Here is a 25,612-nt window from a genome sequence, read left to right on the forward strand (position 1 = left end):
CCTTTTTAGGAACTCCCTCTCTCTGCATTTACTATGCTGGGGGTCAAATAACCTGAATCCTTCTGATATTTTATAGTGGCAAACATCCATCGCCCCTTGTTTCTGGACTAGCTTATTAGGACAGTCTTTGGAAATGGGTATTTTATTTGGCCGTCTTTCTCTCTTCATGCATTCTGTTCAGTTTTCCTGAGCACCCAAGTGGATCTGCCCATTTTCTTACCAACAGCCCTTATTATAGCTATCTTCTTCCTGGGCTGGCCTAGATTCCCTCTGGAAAGTTGCCTTTACCTACTTAGTCGTGGTGTTGAACAGGAGGGTATGGCATACTCCCTGCTGTGCTGTGGGTTACTTTACCGGGTTACTTCTGCACCACATGAACCTTTAGGAGCAGCAACTGTAAGGTGTAGGATTAGACCTCATCATGGCACCTCCAGGTTTCTCTGTGTTTGGTATGTCCTTTTTCATGGAATTCTGCCAGAAGTTTGAAATGTGATGAAATGCTGTCATGAAAATGCGGTGGTGCTGTGTATGCCAATCATGTTTTGTTTTACCCGTGAGGAAAGTTGTAAAGATGTCAAACTTGCAGGATTAAACTGTTGTTTCACAAGATAATAAGTAGGTTCACCAGTTCTCTGGTCTGAAATGGTCTTCCAGTGCCAGAACCCAAGCCTGCTATCAGGGTTGTCTTCTTTGTGCCTCCAGCAGTGGATAACTTTTCTTCATAGAGGAGAGATGCTCTCATGCTTACCAGGGTAGGCGCCTATGTGATCAAACACAAACAACTTTTTTTCAGTTTGTTATAGTAGCTGATTTTTGGGTGTGCCTATATTTTCAAATGGTAACAGATACAAGATAATTATGGCATATCATGATGCAATTTGTTTCCAAACAGGCATATATGCACACTGTTCACCATCAGGTTCAAACTGATTTCATGTAGATAAGGAGAGAGAATAAACTTAAGTGACTGAACTGGAGAAGAAGAAGGTTGAGGCCCATATGTGGACTTTACTTCCACTAACGTAAATCAGGACCAGAGTCATTGTTTTAAAAAAATCACCGGAGAATTTTGCAGGTATAGATGGGAGCAGAGTCCAGTCGTGCAATGGGAACGCGAAGGGTCATTTCTTATGTTTTTAAATTGTATTTTTAAAATGTGTATTTCAGAGTGTTATAGCTGCTCAGGAATTTTGTTTCCATCAGTGGCTAAGGATTAAAAGAAGCTATGACTTTCATGTGAATTACTCTCCCATGATTTTTCCACTACTTAACCAATGGGCGCGTAGATAATCCATGGTGGTGAATGAGCTGACCTCGTCCATGTGACAGTTCTGACCTGTGGTTCATGCTATGGAAATATTTGATATCCCCTGTTGTGAAGGATCCTGTTCACAGAAATTGTAGCTTCGGTAAAAATGTTCAGAAAGCAACACTCACCTGTTGTAGAAAGACCAGAAATGATGCTTGTCCTGGAAATGTGTTCAATACACAGTAGCGTTGCAGCTTGCCAGTACAGTGACAGCTCCGTAATGCAACTGAGTGAAAACACTTGTGCTGCCATGCCAGCCCTGAGACGCTGCAGAGGAGCTCCAGGGTTCTCCTTTCCCATAACACGTGAGAGGGCAGCTCCCTGCACACCATGTTTCCCCTTAGTTTTCCCATCTCAGTTTCATGGCCTCCAGAAATTTTGCACTGAAATGAGTGCATGACTCCAATCACGGGTGTTCAGGGTGTGAATTCCCACGCGTACAAGCAGGATTGTACAACCACCGTATGTTAGAGATGAGACTCCCCAGCCCGCCCTGTTTTAGAAAAGAGAACTTGAAAATCATGCAGTGAAATATCTGACGCGCAGATATCTAAGCCTGGAAGGTCTTTCTCCTATTGCCCTCCCTGCTTCCCTGCTGCTTACTCACTGGCCACTACTTCAAAGCCTCACGTGTTTTTTTTCCTAGCTGTGCAATAAACTCTCTCTTAGCCTTCTGTGGTGCTTTATGCTAAGCGAGTGTGCTAACAAAATCATGATGTAGGCACAAAAGGGGTTGCCCTGTGGATCAGAGCAGTGGCTCACCTTTCTCCGTGCCCTGCTTCAACAGAGGTAAGGAGCAAGTTCTCTGGAGGAATGTTGCAGTGACAACCCCATAACGCAAATTTTGGAGTCGCATGTGGAAAGGAGCCGGGGGCAGATAGTTTCTTAACATCAGGCAGTTGAATCCATGGTTGACTTCTGCCTTGAAGTAGTAGGTCGGGTGGGCCAAGTCCCAGCTTTACTGCCTCTTCTTAGAGCTTTGCTGCAGAAGGGGGGCTGGAAGGGTCTCCCACTTCAAACTGATAAGGCTTTACTCCTGTTTTGAGTGCAACGATTCAGCTTCTGAATTCTGAACCAGAATCTGCCTCCAATATATATTTTGTGCTGCCTAGCTGGGATATCTATGGATAACAGTCTTCATTATTAATATAACTGACTAATCCTTTCTTGAATCTTATTAAGCTCTTTGCCTTAGTACTATCTTGTAGTTTTACCTGATATTATCTTCCCACAGCCTGTTTCTACTCTCTTTTCCCCCATATTATCAGTGACCTCAGCGAAGAAACACTTTTTGAGCATGTGGTTCAGCTAGTTTTTTTCTTCATTTGTATTTGCTAATTTGAGATATTTTGCAGTGCTTAGACAATAATGCAACCATATCATGGCATTTTCAACGACAACATTGACCTCCGCAAGCTGCTTTTTCACAACACTTGAGTGCGTCAATATGGCTGACTGTATGATTTTAATTTAATTAGAACAGTGGCTGTAATCATTTTGGGAGAAGCATGAGCTTCCCCACTGTCTCCTTTTCCTTTCCCTTTCGTGATGAACTGTTGCACCTCCGTGGTTTTTTTGTTTTGTTTTGTTTGGTTGGTTTTTTTGTGTGTGTTTTGTTTGTCTGTTTGTTTGTTTTAATTTGCTTGAGTAAGGACTGAGATGTGAGAGGGTAGCCATCTCCTGCCCCTGTGCCGGGAGGTTCGTCAGAAGCAGGCTGAAGGGAGGAGGCAGGGAGGATCTGATCTTCACAAAATCACTAAGGTCACCGAGACAATCTCTGCTCTCTGTGCGCAGGAAATGAGATGTTAATCTTTTCCCAGTGCTGCTTTGCATAAGGTCCATTCCAGAGAGCTGTGTTTGTTTTAATTTCTCTAATTACTGATAGTGTGCTGATTATGCTGCTATAGATTTGATGTGAATTGCTGTATTAATGGGATCAAAAATGAGAAGTCTGCCATGGAAATTAAGAGGACGACAGCAACTGGGGGAAGGGAGGGAGGTGTGGAGAGTTTAATTCATACCCTGGTACTGCAGAGCTCTGCTTTACTTTTTCTGGAGCCTGATCCTTTGTCCCTGGCAGAAGTTGGAGTATGCAAGCTATAACATGGACCAAAATCCCCAAATGTTTTAATTGTGTACCCTGTGCCATACAGTTCCTTAGGGGCTCTGATTTCCCCCCTCCTCCCTATGTCAGACCCTGTAACTCATCTCATAGAGGTCTCTTGGACTTTCATGTCCAGCTATAGCATTGCGTATAGAACACTGGTGAACACTGCATATGTCTTCCTTCACTTTCCTCTTCCCCTCACTTGCTTCCCTAATGATTAACTTACTTGAGTCTCCTGCTCTTGTCCCCTGTGCTACTCTGCGGCTAGTTTGCTGGTATTGCCCTGCTGAATGCCCAGATGTACAGGGCTTTCTGAATCTTTCCTGCAAGCACCTCATTTCCCTCCAGCTACCCTTTTCTCTAAGGCCATTTCTTCCCTTCTGCTGTAACCAAGGCACCTACTGCTACTCCTAGGCGGATCCACAGTAGCAAAACCAGACCTCCTCAGGCTCCCCCAGCTCCTGGTCCCTTGGCTTGTCTTTCCACTTTCTCTGTCTCAGTGTGCTTGCTGAAGAGATAGCAGCCCTGGTCCCATCTACTTGCAGAGCTGAACATCCTCTGTGATTTGGAGCATACAGTGTTGTGTCCAGAATACCAGCTTTCACAGTCCTGAGAGCTACAACCATACATTTCAAGCCTGGATTTGCACAAGGCAAGGGCCTTCCTCAAAAGCCTAAGCCTAGGGCTTCCCCAAAAATCTAAGCTTCCCTTAAAGCAGCATCCCACTACCACCGTCCTGAGAGTAAGCAAGGGTGGCCTGCGAGGACAGGACAGGTAACGTTCTCCCTTTTTACTTCTAACTGTTGGCTTCCCGATAGGTACCGCAGCACAAATTGGTGTCTCTCCACCTTGCGGTAATGCTGGCTTCTCTGGGGAGCAGTGGGAGTCTGGGCTGTTGGGAGAAGCGAAGATGAACTGCAAATGCACCAAGACAGGCACGGAGTGGTACACATACACCACCAGCCTGGGGGCCAAGCGTGTGTCAGCTTTCACTCTTGGTTAACTTCGCCCTGGGTAGTACCATTACGTGCAATATAGGAGTAGGTTTTTACACAGTGATAAGAGGCAGCTGCCTTTTATGTCCACGCAGGGTATTTGCAGACCACGTTGGCCATTCTGGTTTCTTCAAAACTGCTGCATAGGTCATATGTTTCTTTGCTTTATCAATTAAAAATAGTCATTTTAGCATACCATCCTATCCAACTACTGAAGTAGTCATGTCATTGGGACAACGTGAGGGCTTGCATAGCATGCATTCTTACATATTTTATTTTCATTTCTGCAAAAACATGTATGTCCTTTGTGCCTGCCATCTGAGTGGAGTTAGTAAAGGGACAAAAAGACTATCAGACTGCAAGCTGGAGAACATTGGCAATGAAGGCTGCTGCTTTGGAGTTTAGAAGGGCGTAATTTTAGCAAAAGCGTGAAGCTATTTTTACTTGCAGCCTCACTCATCCTCAACTGTTAGACTTTTTTTTAAAAGTAACTACAAATGTAATTTTGCAATTTTGGCATTTTTTCATTATTATTATTTTAGCAATATGAATTATTTGTGTTCCTGACAGGATTTTCTAACTGTTCAGGTAGAATTTGTCTGTAAAGGATCTACCCCAATTCTTCAAACTGAAATCAGTGTGTGCTTCGATGGCTTTGGGAGTCTAGTCAGCTGTTACGTACACTCCTACTGGATACTCATGGTCAATATAGCTTTTGAGTTACCTTCCTTTTTTAGACAGGATGGTTTGATCTAAGGTTTTCTCAGCACCTGGATATTTAGTGCTTTGTACTTTTCTAGTACAAAGAGAACAAAACCATAGCTTGTCTTGATTCTTAACCATGTGTTTCAATCTGTCTCTGCTAGGTCGGGCAGGTGAGAGCATGCCCTAGTCTCAGCAGACCTGTCTGGTTGTCTAGGTGGCACTGTTGGAGCACCAGCCGCTACTAGAGTAAACCCCAAGGAGGGTCTCTGTAAAGGTTGACTTCATGTATCTCTTCAGTTATTGTAGTCAAGGTGAAATTTCATGGTGAGACTTTCCTGACTCACTGTGAGCTGAAGAAGCCTTTCAGAAACCATGACAGCAAGCAATATGCCAACTGTTTTATCCACCTCATTGTGGCTACTGGCAAAATACTAGGGAGCTGCTGTTTTGAAGTTGCTTGTGTTTGGGGCTGAGCATTTGGTCGCATGTGGGTTTAAATGTTCATAGAGTTCTCTGACAGGCAGTGAATCTGGAATGTAGTAATGCTCTTTCCAAGCTCTTTCCTAGCACCCATCACCAATGATCTCAAAGGACCACAACAAATGTGTATTGATTTAGTCTCTTTTACCAGTAGACTAAGCTGCAGCAAGGCTGTTTGCTCAAATACACACAAGGTTCATGCTGGTTCTGCCACCAGCACTACTATCCTTCCTCCTTGAACAACCCTACCATTGAACCATCTATTCTTGGCCTTAATGCAAAGGGAAATATTCAAGTGACTGATTAGGAGATTCTTTCAGAAAAATTCCTAGTAGTGGAATATCTGGTTGCATAACCTTAGAAGCACGAGATACCAGCCATGCTTTCGCTCGATGGATCCCATAGACAGAAGCCCTAGGCAGTTCTGGAGTGGTGAAGATTAGAGCGGATCTGTTCTCAGTAGTGTGAGCACAACAGGTACTTCCTCGAAGCGTGACCCTAAAAAGCCTCAAAAAGCCTGGAGGAGCAAATGTGACCTTGTGCGTTCGCGCGTCTGTGTAGGCCAGGAGTCGCGTGCGGCTGAAGCACAGAGCTACGGTCGGTTGCAGAACTGGACTGATGTTTGCAGTTCTGCTTCCAGCCATGTTACTGACTCACGCTGCAAACAGGGATGAAGCTCACTTTTCCACAAGCCCAGTGCCTTGACCTCCCTGTGACATTACCATTCCACACCTTTTTGGAAATGTGGCCAGGACAGTTACAAAGGCTACTCTTTCAGGATGCACTTGTTAAATGTATTGCCCTTGAGAGGCACATGCTCTCCTTTTTCCAAGAGAGCTTAACTCTGAAATTACTTAGCTCATTTGAGCTTTGCTCTTTCTGTAACTCGGGTTGTCCGTGTATCTAATAAAAAGAAAAAGACTTACCTAATATCTGTAAATTGCTTTGATATTTGGGTTAAAGGTGCTGGAAAAAAAATGCAGGATTAGTAAGAGAGGGCATTTCAAAGGCAGTAATAAGAGTCGGATAGCTAACTCCCCTTTGTGCCTTGTAAAATGTGTTCTGCAAATATTACCAATTCACACATTACTGTGGACCTCCAAGGCATGTGGAAAAAGTAACTGTGCGTTTCCACAACTTCTTTTTGGTTTTTACTGTCCTGTTCTTATGAATACTGGGAAACAATGAATCAAATGTGTTTGTTTATAACAGTAAATCTCAATGAAGCTGTCTTGGTATAAACCAGGTTACCGTATGCCGTTAGGAGGTTGATCAGTGCAGAGAGAAAGGCAGCAGGTACTGGAAGTGTTATGTCTTAGTTTGATACAGTGCCTCCTGGGCGTTGAGAGAAGTGCACGGGGTTCTGGATTTACTTTCGTCTTCTGCTTGCGCTTTCCTCCTGCTGCTGGCCAGTGAGAAGGCCCTTTGAAGCCAGTTAGCCCTTGTCCTTGCAGCGGTGATTCATTATGTCTGTGAGCATGAAATGTGACCCGAGGTTGGGCTGTATCCTGCGTTCTTCGGGAGGGAGGAGAAGGACTTCAGGTCTCCCATCTATCCTCTAGTGCCTGTTTGCAGCGGCAGGCATCTGTGTGGCGATGTCTCAGAAGTGTTCCTCTTTTTATAAATATCTCATTCAGTAAACAAAACGAGCAGCTGCAGTGTGGTTCGATTATCTGAGCTGTGGATCGCAGCAGGAAATGCTAGGAAGTGGCTGGTCTCGTTGCGGATCGCTGGTAAATGCGCCAGCGGTGAGAAGGTGCAAATGGGCAGCGAGGCTGCAGAATGGGCAGAGCGCGCTGCACCTCGCGGGAACGTGAGGCGCAGGGTCGGACGCTTCAGGTCAGGGAAGGAGTTGCGTAAGTTGAAAGCAGAATAATGTTTTGTAGCTCCACAGGTATGTCTTTCACCACGTCTCAATGAACATCCCTGTTTGTTAACTAAGAAAAACTAAATTCATGTGAACTCATGGATTGCTGTTGCCTGGACAGTGATGAGTAGAAAGAAACTGAGTGAATACAGTAAGGTGTTAAAAGGCTTTGTGGGAGACTGGAATATAAGATTGAACAATTTCTAGTTAAAAAGTACTGAGCTGAAAGCCACGGAGGCTGTACTTGCAGAAATAACAACGTAGTGCTGGTGGAGTGCACCAGGCTTGTCTTCCCACTCCATCTAAACCCAGAATGGTTAGTGTTGAGATGGATCATTTATTCTCCACATGCCGTCAGTCTTCTCTGCCATGACTGTCAGCAGTGGTGGCTATAGTATAGTGGTGGGACTCCAGATGTTGATGCGAAACTTCTGGTTTTGCGTGAGCTCCTGAGCAGCCAGCTGATGGCAACACCTTGTGCCAGAGTGAGCTGGGCTTGCTTTGAAGTGGTGGCTGAGAGGTGCAAGACTTCCTAGGTGCTCCATGCCCCATTTCTTTTTCGACATGTCACCTAGTCTGCCTGAGGAGTTTTCTGCTTTGGTACACGGTAGTTATTTACTCATGTTGTACAAACCTCTTGTTCCTTTCCTGGTGGCGAGGCTGCTAACGTTACGTTCCGCAGGTGCCTCCGTCAGCCTCAGTCTAGTTCCCTGCTGCACAGCCGTGATAATGTTGTGGTTCGTAATGGGAGTAATTGCCTTTTCTTGCTCCAGCACCAAGTTTGTCTTTCCTATTTGCCAGACATCAGGGTGGGGAGCTGCACATGCACTCTCCTGCAAATGCTCAGAAATGAAGGTAGCTTCTTTTGCTTCTGTATGTATGTGGATGTAAATCCATGCTGTTTGCACTGCCATCATTAAATGTCAGCAGCACGGTTTTGGGGAATAACACGCATTGCCTTCCAGGAAAGCATATGATAATGATTTTTTTTTATACTCCTGTAAAATTGTGGCTATGTTTATTTACAAAGGGTATAATTTGTGCTGTGATTGGAGTACAGGCTTAGAATATGGAAGAATTTTCCCATCAGAGCAGATGAAATTTCAGTCTTAAATTTCTTGGCAGACGTTTTCAGAAATAAAAACTGAAGTGACAATTATGAAACTAATGCAACGTTCACAAATTGCCCTTTAACTCTATTTGACTGTCCTTGCATAGCTGCTTTCTGTATGCTGACTTACTTATTTGGTTGCAAGTTAAACTACTTCAAAGGAAGTGCCAGTAACTAGCTTAGGCAAGAAAAAGAAAAGTACTATGTTACTCGACGGTACATAGAGTAGTTTTTAGTTGTAGAGTGGTTTTCTGCAGCAAAGTCAAAACTAATTGCTTAATCTCTTTTAAAATGCTATGAAGGAGTAAAGTGTTGAATACTTAATAAATGTGTTCAGGTTATGACTGATTTGTTAGCATAAGATTAAGTGGTTTTGGCACTTTCTGTAAGGGTACTTGTGCACGTATCATGGAGTTGCTGTCAGATTTTCACCAACATAAAACCCTCGGAGTCTCCCCGCTTGTGTGTCACTTCCCTTTCCTCCCTTGGCAAATTTCCGAGAAGACCCTCGGAAACTTCACGGCCCTTTCAGAAATTAAACCCGTCACCCTAAAAGCCGTTCGGCCGCTGGGCGCAGTGCTGGGCAGCACGTCGCCCGTGCAGGGCTCGCCCGCAAGCGGGCAGGCTGTGGCTCCCTGGGCAGCCAGGTGCATCGCTAGCGCTGCTCGCCCCCACCACGCGCGCACGCTTCCTTCCTTCCACCCACTTCCCCCTCCCCGGCCTTGGTTTCACACCTCTCTTCCAAAGTTCACGTTGTCCTCTCTCTTTCTCTCTTCCCCCCCCCCCCCCCTCACCCCCGGCTTTCTTTTTAACAGCAGGAAAGAATTTCGTACACACCTCCAGTGAGCCCGGTACCAAATTACACTTCCTCGTCACCACTACATGTCCCAGTGCCTCGAGCGATCAGGATGGAGGAAGACACGATCAGACTGCCAGCACACCTGCGTGAGTGTCAGCGCGGAGGCTTCTTACGTTCTTGGATTGAGGAGGGTGCGGGGTGGGGTGGGGTGAGGAGGTGTTTCTATTTTTATGGAAGACAGCAGGGAAGCCCCCTGGCTTTAGACACTTTTTTTTTTTTTCCGAAGCTCTAGCTGGTTTGATTTTTCTAAATATTCTTTTCACCCAAAGGAAATTACTCTTAAATACAGTACATTACATCCCCTATCCCCTGGATCCCCCCCAAGGATTTGACTTCTCATGACAGGCACAAATGTGGAGGTTTTATTTTGACGGGAAGTGCTATGTTTCCTTCCACGGTATAGGAATTGCTCAGCGATGTGCTGCGACACAAGGTCAGAGTTTCACAAACTGTGGCAAGTGGAGTGCATTTGTGCTGTGGGTATTTTTCAGGTCGTTATGGGTCTCGATATTAAATACTCCTGGTGCCCAGGCTCTCTCCTACAGAGCGTGTGTGCTGACAGAGGCAGTGGGAAGGGAGAAGGAATGAGCTTCGCTGTGCACAAAAGGATGCTGCAAAGGAGGAAGGGCATATCGCTGACATTGGAACAAAAACTGGAGCTGGGGGCAAGGCAAGAGCCAGGCGCTTCCTTGCTAAGATGATTTAGTGTTTGAGGAATAGGAAAGGCCAAGGGCTGTTGGCCAGCGAGAGGTGAGTTAGTGAGATAGGATGGGGACAAGGAAGAGTGGAATTTTCCTTTTTGGAGGGGAAGCAGTTCTGATGTAAATCCAGAGGTTTTAAGTAAACTTTTGTCAGGTGTTACATTCCTGGGGTACTTGAGCGACAACAAGCAACAGGGCCAGGAGCAAACATAACTTTGTGCGTTGCCATCTGACAAATGGGTTTGGGATTTCAGAGGGAGGAAAAAAAAGTCCATGTTTATCACAAGACATTCTCATTCCTGTCCTCAGCTGTCTTCCAGGCAGTCTCCTTTTCTGGATGCAAACTGTGCTCCCAGTGCTTCTGTAATCCCGTGCTTGCTCCCTTGCTGGCCACCGAGTTGCACTGCCCCAAGATCACTGGTTGCCCACACTGTGTTCTGCATGGTCCTGTTTTTGCCTGCTGCTGCCTCTTGCTCTCTCCTGCCTGTGCTGTAGCGTAGCCCAGGTTGTACCTTTTCTGTGCTTTCTGACAGGAATGGGAGCTGGCGCTGCAGCATTTCTGACCGTCTGGACGCTGCCTGAGTATCCCCGAGCTCCCAGGCCCTGCTTGCCTGTGCGTGTGGCTGTGGGCCTGTTGCCACAGCCCAGGGAGGACTTGCTGCCACACTTACAGGGCATTTCTATGCTTCGCCCAAAACTTGGACACAAAGCAACCAACACAGAAGCGGTTCTCCAGCAGTTCTTTTCCCTACTGTGGTTTTTAATGCCTGAGGTGCGCCCCCCCCCCCCCCGCCATTGCATTACGCTGTGGGAGCCACTGTCTGTCCTTTCCACAGCTAGGATCACGGCTGGCTTTCCAGTTACTTATTGCCTTCCCTACTGGGTCTGACAGATGCAGAAGGCAGGAAGGCAGAGACCCATGATACTGAAAGGGGTGGGGCACTGCGTTCGCTGCCTGCTTCCTTCCCATCAGCTAGCCAGCGTGCTAGCTAGTGTGAAGCTTATAACGCTTCCTCTCAGTGAAAACTTTTTATCCAATACTTTTAGGTGTGATCCAACCTCTCACCTTGATTTCTGTTTTGGTTTTTCTTTTCTTTTGATTGGCACACTTTTAAACTTGCAAGGAGGCTTCTTTCCCATTAGCATTTCCACACCAGTCTGACTTGTTGTAGTGTAAAAACACAGAAAATTAATCATTAAATATCTGTGGAATAGTCTTCCACAAAGTTGGTGTCTCAGGTCATAAACAACATGGAGCACATTTACATAGCCTTACTAGTTGTAGTCCCTGGCAGTATAGTATTTTGTAGCTCAGCGTGCAGTCAGTATTGACCCAAACACTGTCACCAACCAGCTGACCCAAACACTGTTAGAACCACTGTTTAAAGTATATAGATTCATAGCTAGGCCAGAAGGGACCATTATGAATTCCTAAAACTATCTCTGGTATAACTTGAGTTACAGAACTTCACTCGGTAACTCCTGTGTTTAGGTCCAGTTACTGAGCTAGAGCGTGTTATGCAGAGAGATTTCTGCTCTTCATGTAAAGACTCCAGTGATGGGGAGGATATAAGGTCTCTAGATGTTCTTTCAATGCTTAATTATCCTCCTTATTTGCCTTTTTTTTTTTTTAAGTGCCCTATTTATAGTTTGAATTAGTCAAGCTTCAGTTTCCAACTATTAGATCTCATTATCTCCTTTCCTGCTAAATATTGTCAAAAGACTACTCCTGATATAGGTGCTTTTAGATAAAGTCACTTCTTAACCTTTTCTTGGCTAAACTGGATAGGAACAGAGGTTCTTAAGGCTGTCAGTCTTCCTGTAAAGCTTCCAGATTTCATGATTCTGTTTTGTATCATCTCTGTGAACTGTTTCCCACTTCAGACAACCTTCTTAAAGTGAGGACAACAGAACTGAAGATGATATTTCAGGAGTAGTCTTCCTAATACCAGGTATAGAAATAACTAAGCGCCTTTTGGATCTTGGGTCATGAGGTTTACGAGGTATTAGCATGGGATTTTGCAATTCCTGCATGGACCCCTCTCATTTTATTCTTTTTTTTTTTTTTTTTACAGATGTGTCTGAGAGATGGCTTTGGTCCTAAATCCAAACTGCCTTAGAAGTCAGGCGAAGTAGCTAATTTCTAGTTCAGGCTGTGGTTCTGTGTGTGAAGGTTGGGTTTAGAGCTGCAAAATCTGAGGGTTTTCTAGGTCTGAGATTTTGTTTGGTTCCAGCCTTACTGTTGTTTGTGTTGATTAGGTGAAGTGTAATAACTTCTCTCAACCCTCACTCCTTGCATTGCCACAGGGAGGTATGGTCAGTTTCTCCAGTCATACGCAGAGCCAATAGCTTGTCAGGCCTCCACTCCTTCTCTGTTTCCGTGACGTTCTGATGGCATTTACCGAAATAAAGGCAGAGTTCCATCCTAACCCGTACATCTTCATTTCTGCCAGCTTGCAAGTTCAAGAGCTATGCTACAGGTGCAGCTGAAAACAGCAGTTGGCCCAAGTGAAGGTAGGACTAGAGACAAATGTTTCAGATGGAGCATGAAGTGCACTCTGTGGATTCGGACAGGGTTTTATGCCTTCCTATTAAAAAATTCACTGTTTCTAATGTTTAAGAGCACTCTGAAGGCGCTAACAGCCAATAGTATCGGGACAATTAGTAGAGCAATTTCCTTTGGTGGAATAAATTATTTCTCACTGTTTGGTGAGCAAATGGGTCTCAGCTATGCTGAGCTGATTTGATCTAGAGACTGGAAAAGGGAGAAGTGCGAACTCTAGAAGGGTGGAATGCAGATCCCTCTTTGCTACAAGCGTGCAGAGGAGGACTCCTTCTCTTTGGTCAACACAGCTAGAAATGTAAAGAAACCCCTTTTCCTGGGGGTGATGGGAGGGCACTTTCCCCTTCTCACACAGCCTTTCGTGTTTTAATTAGCTGCTTTCTTCCCAGCCTGCCCTATTCCTATAGTATAGAAGTCAATGTATTCAGTCTTAACTTTAAAGCTCGGGAGGGTGGGAATCGTTTTCTGGTAATACACACCCTTCTCTGCTGTACTTCTCTGTAAAGGACTTTTGACCCATACTTTTAAACATACTTGTTTGCCTAACATCCACTTCTTACTGAGTATTGGGGGCATTGTAAACCAAGTATCAGAAGGGAGCTGGAGAATATGGTTTTTTCTGCTTTAGGTACATAGTCAGAAAGTACAGTGGTCTCCAGTTCTCTCTTTGTCCCTGGTGTGTATGCTATGGTAGCTTTGCAGCATATCTGATCTCCACTAGACTGCACTAATGTCAGATAGGAGAAGTGTAGGGAAAATGGAGATGTTTACCAAGGATTCACGAGAAGCAAGTTCAGCTCTCACACAAGGCTCTGCCCTTCGTGCCTTCTGTGACCTTGGACATCTTGTTTTAGTTTCCCTGCTGTAAAATGAAAAAAACCACAGGTGCAAAGACTCTTAAAAGTTGTGAAAATTAGCACAGTGACTGCTCAGATACTGTGATAATGAAAAATGCCGAGATAGGTGGAAGTCCTGAAACTATTTGCATACCCCTTATCTCTGAGGATACTTACTCCATATTACCACGGAGAGGAAGTTCTCTCTCCCCCCTGTCTTATTTAAAAAAAAAATTTAAAACCAATATTTTTGTCTTGTGTGGTACAATGTCATTAGTTACTCATTTTGTGCTATGGCCAATACCTTGTGGTAAAAAGTTCTTGGAACTGGAGAGAGGATGCAGTATTTAAGAGATGGATATGAGAACCCTTCCCTGTGTCTATTAATATGCTCTGAATCAGAGAGAAAATAGCTTTTTCCTTTTTTGTAACATGCAAGATGAAAATAAGGTGGTTTGCCTTCTACAACAGCAACTGTAAATATGTGCTAAAAGCTTCATGGTTTTCTCTGTCTCCTTCAACATAAACTTCTTCAACAAGAGACACAGAAATATCAGTGCCGAAATAGGACTCGTTGCATGCTCTGATCCTGTGCAGCAGCATTCCCCCTTGCACATTTTCTGTTGGTTTGTACAGTCTGATTTTTATCTCTGAAGGGCATCTTCCCTTGGGAACGCGTGTGTGTTTGTTTAGGGAGATGAACCTCATGGGCAAAGATTTCACAGTGTTTTCTATTGATACAAGCATGAACAAGAATTCATTTCTTCCTCTGAACTAATTACTCTTTCTTTCTTTAGCATTGGCATCCTTCATAGGCCTGCAGCCCATTGTCATAGCAAGGCACACTGCACATGCTTTTCTGTACTTTTTTGTATACATGAAGCAATTATTCTTGGCAGCAGCTAGGTTTTTTTGCTGTTGCTTTTTTCTGAACCCTGCACTGATGTTCAGAGTAAAATAACACACTCTAGATGTCAGGATACATGCATCACCTCACAGGGGAGAACTGTTACACTGGGACTGCAGTGGTGTTGTCTTGACTGTAGTCACTTCTTGGGAGAGTCGTGGTGGTGGAGAAAGCTAAGGACCTATTTGTAAAATCGCTTGAGTACTTTTTGTTTCAAACATAGGCTTGGGTTCTGGTCTTTGGTTTTCCAGTGTGCGATGTGTTCCAGGCTACAGCTGATTCTGATGAACTTCAGAGTATCCAGACCTGGTCGCATACAGCCAGTGAGATCACATTTTTTATTTCAGTATTTCTGTGTCCCTTGTAATTACTGTCCGTTCTACTGCCTTCATTAAGGAGGGCAGAAGGGAAATTTTATTTAGTTTTCTGCAATTATTATATTAAAGGCTTTAAGTTTTTAGTGAGTGTTGCACAGGAATCTTTCTGCATGCCTATTTATATTGGTATTTGGTACTCTGATTTGGTGGGGACCAGTCCAGTGGCTCTGTATTGGTTCAACATCTTTGTGACCCTAGCTGTACCACATTCTGCCAAAAAGCCCTCTGTATAACCCCTAAGTGTGGACATGAGTAATAGGGCAGGCCAGGCAGCTGGGCTGTCAGTTGGGCAGGTTCTTTAAATTAAGACATTTATCAGACCTGAAAGCAGTTTATTATGAGTTTCTTTCTCCTGATCCTATTGTTGCTTATATGCATCATTTGTGTTTTAAGGGCACTTTTTTTTTTTTTTTAAGGAATGCAGGAAACAATTAAGTGGAGGAGGAAACAACAACGCTGTCAGGGTTGCCAAGGATCCATTTTTTTTCTGTATAGTGTCTATTAATTATGCTGCTCCTTTTATTAATCCTTTGGCACCTGTTAATTATTCTACAATTTTGGCTAGCAGCTGGAAAGCCACTTCGAAGCATTAAGCATATTGTTATTTAGTTACTAGAATATTAAATGCATTGAACTGAAAGTATGTAGTGAGACAGGAAAAAAAGCCCTTCACCCTAAGCCACATTTAGAGCAGCAAGCAATAAAAATATTTGCTTTGGAAGGATCTTTGTGGAACAAAACTGACTGACGCACATACAGGGAAAATAAAATAAAAGCTGCATAAGACAAAGGGACTGTGAGAGGTGGCCAGAATGTCAATTTAATGATGCTGAGACTAATCCTGGTCCCACTGAAATGAGTGCTTAAATTCCCACTGCTTTTACTGGGGTCTGAACTGGCTTCTTTCTCCAATGATTGGCTTCTTCCAGCCCCCTCTTTGCTCTTCTCTAACATTATGGCCACTTAAGCTTCATTCCTCTCTCTTACTCTCCTTTGTATGCTTGCCTTTCCTTCTAATCTGCTTTTCACCTTGTACTTCATTCTCCCTCTGGGTCCTCTCCTAACCAATCCCAACCCACTACAAAAAAAAAAAAAAAAAAAAAAAAATTAGGCCAGGACAGTGGCCCTACTTGCTACCACCTGACTCCTTGCAGTATTTAATCTTCTTGATGTTGCATCATCTTCTTCCATGATGGGCTTTTCTTGCACGTTTACGTTGTGAGCTATGCAGGGCAGGGTCCATCTGCTTCCTCTGTTCAGCAGTGCCTCCAGGTCTTTCAATTCATAACTCGTAATAATCTACTGACAGCCTGGCTGGACTGTGGAAATCCTGGCCAGCCGTCCCGCCAGCCTCACAGACCATTACTTCAGTCAGCCCTAGTGAAGTGACTGGGCCTGGCTCCTTCATGATTGTGAGTTACATCCAGTTGTTAGGTGAGGCAAACAGGATGAAAATCACGAGCAAGGGAGATGTCGGTTATGCCTGCCTCCTACCTAAGGTGGCCTCTTCCACAGTCAGCCTCAGCTGCTCCTCTGAATTTAACTTACCTACTCCAGCCTGCCTCCTGGGTGTTTCTTACAGCTTCGAAGCGATCATACAGGCGGGTAATTTGGATAGGTGGGAAGCCCAGTCTCAGGTTCGCTCTTGGACCATGGCTGGGCACAGTATAGATGCGGCTATTTTACTTGAAAGAGCTTTATCCAGAGTATGTTGGACTGGGAAGAGTGAAACCTCATTACTGATCTGGCTGGGAAAGTTGGGGCTTTTGGACCAGGAAAATCCTGCTTTACATTTTCTGGCATGGTCTTTGTTCATCACCTGTGGGAAATTGAGCCCCTTGTCACTTGGTTTGCATCGGGGTGACTCAGAGCCAATTTAGCTGTCACCCTTGATGTAAACAGCTGGCGAGTTGAACCCTAAATCTGTTAGCTCCTTACTGCTGCCTGGTGACTGTGGCAGAGGCATCCAGGTTAAGTGTGAAAAAACTTGTCGTAAAGTGCCAGTGCTGTGAGCTGGCTTCTGCTTCTTGAGAGAGTAATTTAGAGTCGTGTGATTTTTTTTTTTTTTATTTTTTTTTTTTAAATGTACCTGGTTCTTACCCAGACGGAGTTAACACAGCAGTTTCCTGCACCGACAGTCCTCAGTGGAAGTGTGTGGAAGGACGAGATCCTTCCTGCCCCGGTGGGAACTTGCAAAGCAATCCTGAGGTGGGAGAGCGAGAGACCTGTGCTTCAGGGTACGGACAGCCTGCAGTGTGAGAGTCCCAGTGGTGCTAAGGCAGTCTTTTACCCTCCTGGAAAGCTTCACTTCAAGGTTTTAAATCCTCGAAATGCAGACTCACCTCTATGCAGAGAGGAAAGGGAGCCATGTCACTTTAATCTGGGATTCAAGCCGATCCCTTGTGGAATTCCCCTGGAAAGTGTGGGGAGGAATAAGAAGCAAAAGCAGCAGGACATTTATGGTATTGCTGGGTTTGAAGCATTTTTAGCTTTGTCTTAAAGGGACGCTGTCAAGATCAGTGAACCTAAAATTAGCTTGCTTTTCTCTTTCCATCCCAAATGTCTGTTTGATTTTTCATTTGCGTTATGTTATAAATGCTTCCATGTTGTGTTTTTTTTGGTTTTTTTTTTTTTTTAAGAAATAAAACTAAAGAACCCAGTGTTCATAAATAGCCTACAATTAAAGAAAACAGAGAAGAGAAACTGTGTGTAAGCCATGACTAACAACTCCACAATAACAAACCATTGTGTGGTGAGCGCCTTGCAACAAAACATAAGTGTGGTAGAAAACCCTGCGGAAACAACATAGCATGCATGCAATGTCCACTCCTCTAATGAAAAACAGAGCTGAGCCTGTGAATATTGAAGAGAGCACCACTGTCCAGCATTTAGAGGAGCATGTAGTGTGGGAGGAGAAGCCTGCTGCAGCTTTAAGGTACCAGGGATTAATGTAATAGGCCATGTGTATACACACACACAGAGAAAACAATTATGTTGTGTCCTTTATCAGAGGCTGGATTTCCTTCTGCTGTACTTGTATGTCTTCACTCCCCTGTGCTAGCACTCCTTGTGATACTTACCAAATACAGCCTGACAGAATCTCCAGTAAACAGGGTTTTACATCCATTTTACAACTCCCCATTTTACTGTTGGAGGAGGACTAAATGATACGTTGTTTGAAGAAATTTTTGTTAAAATGGTTCTGTCCAGATTTGGAGGCCCAATCCAACACCTCAGCCAAGAACCTCTTCTCGAGTTCATTTTCTAAAGATACTGGGGAGGGGGAAGCACTTGTGCATCAGCCGTTCCACTGTCATGGGTGCTGTGCGCTGTCTGTCTTTTATGGAATGAGTAAGTTTGAATGTGTTCGCTCCTCACGTAAACTTTGTTTCAGGCAGGACTAGCACACTGCTATTAACGTAGCAGTGATCTTTGTTCAAGAGCTTACGAGTTATTTATATATTTAATAAGCATATGGCTGGTGATGTTGTGAGCTAGTACAGTCACCATTGATGGGCTTTCTAGAGTCAAAGCATTGGGATACTTGCGCAGCTGCAAATCATTGTTTATGAGTCTTTATGCATAAAAATCATACCCTGCCCTAAGCACCCTGCTTTATTTACTGAATATGCCCGTCTGGTTTTGATGTCCATATGCTTTTGTATTCCACTGAAAAAAGTGTCCATTCTGCACTGGCAGCAGGGTTAAGTAGTTCTATGGCAATTATACAGACCAGAAAATCAAAATGTTAAATTACACCATGACAAGTTAAAATGAAATTAACATCTCTAATGATTAACCAACATATCCTTCCTGCCTTTAGAGTCCACAGGCATAGTATGGGGTGTTCTGCAGTCAGTGGAGAGGCAGGATGAGGGACTCTGTGGCAAAATCCTCAGTGTTATATTGGTTGATTTAGGGACAGTACAAGTCTTCCTATTTGAGAGTTTTCTGAGTGGATCCTTGTCGCTGGAGATTCACTATCCAAGTCCCAGAGTTACTTGTAGCACTGGATCACATGTGCTGCAAAAAACTGGACCTCTCTCTTGCAGGCAAGCAATAACCTACCCATGTCCTACATGGGCTTTGCCCTGTCATGGTGCTGTGACATGCGGAAAGGATGGTATCCCAATAGGGGCTTTTGGCATCAGATACTCCCTTCTCAAATGAAGAGTAGTAGTTTCACTGACTTTTGGACTGTGCACCCCTGGGCATGCCCTGGGGGTGGAGAAGGAAGCAGTGAATTGGGCGACAGGAGTTCAGTCGGGAGGGTCTGACAACTCTGCTGACCACAGTGAAGACCTGGTCTGAACAACCTAGTTGCAGTCAGCACCGTCAGAGTCAGCTCTTTGCCAGAGTGGTAAATTTTGCAAATGCTTTCTGGTAAGGATAAGCTCTAGGAACATGCTCATTTCAGAGGAAAATACTATAATGCTGGTTATGAAATTGTATTATCTCAGCATTCTGCAGAAAAGGTTTATTTTCTTAACTTATTAATATGTTCTCAGCATTCTCCCTCTTTCAGTTCTCCAGAAACATGTTTTTTTTATGTTTCCCTCAGGTGTCTTAAAGCTTCTTGTTTGCAGAACAAACCTCCCGAAGGGGCTGTGACCTGGTCAGAGCACTGACATTTTATTTTAAACCCACCAGCAGCAAAAAAACACAGAATATTTTTGAAGGGAAATTTCCTTTTTGGGTTTTTGTATCCCTGAAAGAATTTCCGATGTAGGCAGACAGTAATTCCCAGCTACATACTTCCTGATAAGGAAACAGCTCCAATAAATGCAGCTAAAAATAGTTACCTTTTTATTTTTTTAAAAATGTAGGGAGATTTGTTTAGCCTTTCTTTCAGACTGTTGAAAGAAAGGGACAGTGTAGGATGAGAGTCTTAAGTTTGGCACCCATTGGCTCTCCAGATCCACAAATTCAGATTTTAATCTGCATCTGTACATTTAATTACATAAAGTTTAGATGTTTGTTTATTTCTGCTTATCCTCACAACACAGTAAAAGAAGAAAACACCTCCTTTTTATATGGTAAACGTAAATTGCATTTTGCCTTCCTCATGAGGGAAAAGTAGTACCTGCTTTAAGCAGAATTCGTAATGCTTTTGCTGCGTGCCTATATTTCAGTGCTTCTCTTTCTATATATAGTTTGTTAAGGTGCCTTGTCATCTCAGAATAAGTAGCATGATCTTCAACTGCATTTTTCCACATTTACTGTGGATGTGCTGTAGCAAATTCATAGTTGGACATAAATTCCCTTTCTTATAAAAGTAACTTGCTGGGGCAATTCTGTGCAGTTAGTTTATAAACCTTCTGAATTTTCTGCATTATCTCCCCCCTTTTTATAGTTCTGTTTCCTGTATTTTTAATTTAATGCCTTTCACTTTGGACTTCTGCTAAAATTTTCCTTTGCCAGTCCTGCTTTTCTTTGTTCTTTTAACAACGACAAACACACAGTACCTTCAGAAAAACAAATAACCATTTACCTACAGAAAAGTTTATAAAGGTGAATAAATTTGGTGCAAGAGTTAGTGTGAAGACGTCGTTGCACATTAGATTTCAGGCCAGCTGTACCTGTCATTCAGGTTACAATAGAAAATACATACGTGGCCACTAGCTTGATTGTTTTATAGAGGATGAGCCTGCTTGGTAAATCACCTTGATCAGCACTTGGGCCTTCGTTTCTGTCCTACAGCAGGGAAGGGTCTGTGGGCCTGCTTGCAGGCTGTCATGTCCTGCGTGGCTGATGGGCAGGTGTCTCCAGCCAAATCCCGAGGCATGTCTGGGGACGGGCCTCTACACAGGGGGTGTCAGTGGCTGGGGCATCCTCTTTTCTCACTTGTTCATGTTGTGAGTGCTCTCCCTCGTTTTCCTGGGGAGCGGGGCGAGGTGCCCATGGTGGGCTCCCTGCTGTGCGTGCATGGCACCAGTTGCACCACGGGCAAAGCCCCTGGAAGGGTGAGGGTGCAACTTCCTCGGTGCTGGGAGTCAGGGGAGAGTTGAGGCCCAGCACAGCAGAGAGGAGGTCGAGTAACCTCCCTTTCCCTCCTCCTCCTCCCCCTTTCTCCTTCCAGCGATTTCACAGGATCTTATGACTTGTGGCCAAATCCTACCCGCGAGGGCACTCAGCTGCCGTGGGCCCCTCCTCTTGGCCCGCTGGTTGTGCTCCCAGCTGGCCCAGAGCCGAACAGATTGCACAAGGGTGCAGCTGGTGGAAGATCCCTCCTTGCCCTTTTCGCTCGTTGCTCGCTGAAACGCCACGGCAGGGCTCAGCGCGCACCTCTCCTCAAACGTCGGTTGCGTAGCCCCTGAGCACATCGCTTGTACTCCATTTTCCTTTGTAGGTATCTGAAGGGATTTTACCTTCTCCCTCCTGTGCTCCTCTCTTGGCTGCACCGGGAAGGTTGATCTGCATGTGCAGGCCTTGCCACACCTCCTCAACAGGCCTGTGGAACATGCACAATTAATACGGTATTAATTAATTATGGGGAGAAGTTGCTGCTGGCACAAGAACCAAGGCTTGCAGCTTATAAAGTGAATGCTTTGATGCTGAGCTTTAAAGAACGTTTCCATCAACTCCAGCCAGCAGAGAGATTCTGTGATATTTAAACCCTCCCTCCGTACAGACTCCAGAGCTCACGGTTTTGCCACCCTGGGCACTAACAACAAAAATAGTGGTGGCAAAGGGGGATTTAGAAAACACAACTGGGGATCGACCCTCATGAGTAAAGTAGCACAAATCCTAGGTGGAAATGTTGGGGCTGAACCAGAAATGGTTTGTCGAGCCAGCTTAATAGATGCTTGCAGTGTGAAAAAAGAGTGACCTTCTGGACCCGCTGAAATGAATAGGAGTTGTCTCACTGACTTCAGCAGCTGCCATGGTTTTATCCAGAATGTGTGTGTGTGAGTAAATGTGTAGGTTTGTGCTGTGCTTCTACTTATTTGGCCAGTGTTTGGGGGAAGAGAGATGAAGGAATGACTGTGCCTCTTTGGTTTTTTGCAATACTGAGAATTTCTCCCTTTCTACTTCCTCCTTCTCGGTAGTGCAGAAGGAAGTAGCCCCGGTCCCTGCCGGTCCACAAACCAGTTACTCATTTCAGTTCTGCCGCTTGAGTGGGTCCTCGTATATTTCCTAGTGGGGGAAATCTCCTTTTATGTATGTAAGTTCCTCCTTCCTATTCTCTCTTTCGTTCTGATTTCTTCCAAGCAATCTGACTCCTTCAGTTTTTAACCTCCTTGCTAGCTTTCGCTTCCTCTCCATGCTTCAGTGAAGGCATTTTGTCAGAAAAACCCCTCTGTACACAGATACTTCTTTGTTCCTCTTTTTTTTTTTTTTTTTTTCTGTGTCATACTTCTTTGTACCTCGCTTCCTTGGAAACTTCCTTAGTAGTCTTATTACCTCTGGGCTTTTAGCTGCATTACTCTGGGTAGTCATTACTGCGTTGTTGGGTGTGTAGTCGTTTAAGGTACCTTGATCTTTTTATTAGACGTATTTTTTTTTTTACTGCTCTTTAAGTACTAATAGGCAGTGGTGACAAATATTGTTATTAAATACTCGAGGCTTGTTTCATCACTGCTCTACAGCTTGCTTGGTTGTTTTCACTTGTTGAAAGTGAGCGTAACCAAATCACAGGAGTCACTCTCTACTTCCACTTTGTGTTGTTCTCAGGGATGCAATGCATGGCGTGGGGTAGTGGTGAATAGGTCGCATGTAGTAGAAGTTGTTCAAGATTTGGTGCAGGATTGAAGCCTTGGAGGTCAGTGAAATAGGAACAAGGGATAGCACTCAATGTCTGTAAGAGCTGGAACATTTACAGTTCTCCAATTTTTACACCCTCTCTCAGTTTTAAAATCATGCAGAATGAAAAGCAAGCAGAGGGACTGGGAGTGACAGCAAAAGTAACAGTGGCAGCGAGAGGAGCTGTGTTTGTGATGGGCAGACCTGAAGCAGCTGGGCCGTTAAAGGAGTCAATATTTGCTGTTGGCCTCCTGCCACACCATTATCAGTGTGTGCAGTAACGATGGCTGAATCTCAGAAAGTTTGGCGGCTGATTCAGTTCAACAGAACACCCAGAAGTAAATCCAGATGTCTTTCAAATTGGTTGGATATGCAGTGTTGTAGTGAGTTCTCCATAATTACGATTGTATTGTGAGAGTTCTGGGAGAATCCAGCTAGTCCAGAGTAACCCTGAGAGCACAGCTTCTCACCCACGGGCTTTCTGGTGCTCCATCATTTGCAGTGAGAACATGTGTGCACAAAAAAACCACTTGAGCTCAGAAAAGAGTTAACAATTAAAATTGATTTCAAAGCTGAGAAGTTTCAGATGTTTTCTTTAAATCTGACACAAGTCATGTATCTCTGTGTACATGTACATATTTAGCTCTTGCAGAAAGGAGGCTTGCTCAAGTACTTAGGTTTTATGCACAGAGACTGTTACTGTTCCTTTTTCTCTTGAAGCTAATTAACACTTACAATGTGTTACAACCATTTCTTTTAGGCAAAGTTGTAAAATTACTGCCTATGATCAGTAATTACTGCCTATGATCAGTATGCCCAGTAGGCTCGCAATGCTGTCCTCCCCACGTCTCTGCTGCGTCAAGCAGGCACCAGAGGGTTAGCCTGTGTTTGAGACTAGAGGCCCAGGTTTGAACGGGTCTTTCAATCTGTTTTTACTGGATCGAGCGTGCAGAGTCAGCAGTATTGTATATGGTTTGAAATCTCTAACTTGGCTTAAAATTGTAGATAGGGCTCAATCAGCTGCATTTAATGCTTTCTCACGGAGTGCACTCCATGGGCCACTTTGTGAAGACTACTAATGTGAAGGCTAATCCACAAACAGTCTTGGCACCACTTTGGAAATTGAAACGATCAGAGTGATATAACCTATTGTGAATAAAGGTAGCTCACACTGATAATTTTATCCTGAAATGACTGGGCCCCTACTCTGAAACATTTTCACAGTACAGTTTTATAAGTTGATGTAGCATGAACAATGTAAAGGCTGTAAAAATACAGTTAGTGATACAAAACCTGTCTCTTAACCAGCTCTAAATTACACGTATGCTTTGTATAATTTAAGCCACACCTTAATAGATCCTGACAACTGGAAGAGAAGGGACATCATCTTTCTCTGTATGAATAAAATGCCCAGTGTGCCTTTAGCACTTGAAGTTGTGGTCATCTACTAAATTAACTGCTCCCAGTGTCACTCAGAATTAGGATGAAAGTGAATTATTCTTGTTTTAATAATATTTTCTCAGTTCTTCTTGAGAGACAGCAACTCATTCATATGGGACCACAGTACAGGGAAATCTCATCCAGAAGGATGTTGTGGTTGTTCAGCAGAAAACAATTATTGATGTGAGTAGCTCATGAATTTTTCATGTGGTTTTACAGTAAAGCCTGTGAATGTCCCTTGACTGTAGAGTTAAGCAAAGATATTTGTCAAAAATCAGTCACCAGTCTCAAATTTGTTTAGCAACTCTGCATTGATTTCATGATTTTGCACCAAAATTGTTACGAAATTGAAGTTCTAACACAGTCTTGTTGAAGCTCGTGAACTTCTAGAGAGGCTTCTTAACACCTTGAGTTTGTTCAAACTCAGTCCCACTCAGGTGTGGTGGTCTCATCCACACAATCATTTTTAATATGATAGGGGGCCTAGCCAGAACAGACCACTTCCCCAGTTTTCCCATTCCCAGGAGCCAGGGGATGGGACTCTGCAGTTTGAGGAAAAGGTGCTTTTGTAAGTGAATGGGTTGGCAGGGAGAATGTTATCATGTGGCTATGAAATCATACTTGGTATGGAGAAGGTGAACAGGCAATGTTTATTCACAGTTCCTTACAGAACAGCAAATCCAGAGATCCGAGATAAATCATTGGGCAACATGTCTAAAAGAAACAAGAATGAGGATGCATCACTACATGAAAGAAATCATTGCAGGAAGATGTTTAAGGGCTGAAAGTGTAAACAGGTCTCTCAAAGGAACCAGATAAACCTGTGGAGAGAGGGATGGGCCATTTGGTCAGTATGGAAACAGTGGTCTGGATGCAACCACAGCTCATGACACCCTTAAACCACAGATTACCAGAGACTGAAATAAGCAATATAGACAAGATTGCTTAATGTTTCCATATTCCTTATGCTTTTTGCTTATGCAGCCACTAGTGAAGACATTTGGCTAGATGGGTCGGCGATCTTTTCTAGTATGGCATTTTTTGTATTTTACCCCATCTTGTAATCATCTCCAGTGACTTGACAGTAGTGTGGATGCCATCCAAGCAGATATATATTCAGTATGCATATGCTATGCCAGAGGGTTCTTTTAGGTGATAACTAAGTCATCAGTTAGAGGCCACGGATAAAACTTAAGTGGGGGGATTTGCCTTTAAGCAATTCTGACAAAAGTCTCTTTACACAACAGCTGACTGAATCACTGAATGTAATGCCAAGGGCAGCAATAGAAAAAAAAAGTCATGTAAATTAGCTGGCGAGAGAACAGGGCAAAGCTATCTGGTGAAGGAGGGAATGGGAGAGGAGGGCAGGCAGGCACCTGCTGGAGCTTCAGCTTCAAGGACCAGATCTCCCCCATCAAGTGTCTGAAAAACAAATTTTGAAGTTGAGACTGAGGGGGAAACGTGGAGAGTCTCTCTCCCTGGAGTACAGGCCCCCAAAGGGTTGTGATCACCCCCGTATGCGATTCTGTTATCCCTAGCCCTTGTTTCTCCCGCATGCCCGCAAAGGGTTGCGTTCATTTTCCTGTTGTTGTCCAGTCCAAGATCCAGTGTG

General features: G+C 44.1%; 1 protein-coding gene across 3 annotated transcripts in view; it reads left to right on the forward strand.

Annotated features, from left to right (window-relative positions):
* Positions 1–25,612, forward strand: part of ETV6 (ETS variant transcription factor 6) — a 143,320-nt gene that overhangs the window by 37,753 nt on the left and 79,955 nt on the right. Inside the window, exon 2 of one of the 3 annotated variants that reach the window (XM_087764668.1) lies at positions 9,390–9,519. The exons of 1 other annotated variant lie outside the window; for it this stretch is intronic. In XM_087764668.1, the coding sequence (XP_087620794.1) occupies positions 9,390–9,519 (130 nt within the window). The remainder of the gene's footprint in view (positions 1–9,389; positions 9,520–25,612) is intronic. One more of the 3 variants, XM_087764669.1, reaches the window with a different exon arrangement.

This window comes from Nipponia nippon, unplaced genomic scaffold, assembly GCF_047370975.1.
Source record: "Nipponia nippon isolate SJK-2023a ecotype South Korea unplaced genomic scaffold, ASM4737097v1 scaffold_3, whole genome shotgun sequence".
In the NCBI taxonomy this organism is placed as follows: domain Eukaryota; kingdom Metazoa; phylum Chordata; class Aves; order Pelecaniformes; family Threskiornithidae; genus Nipponia; species Nipponia nippon.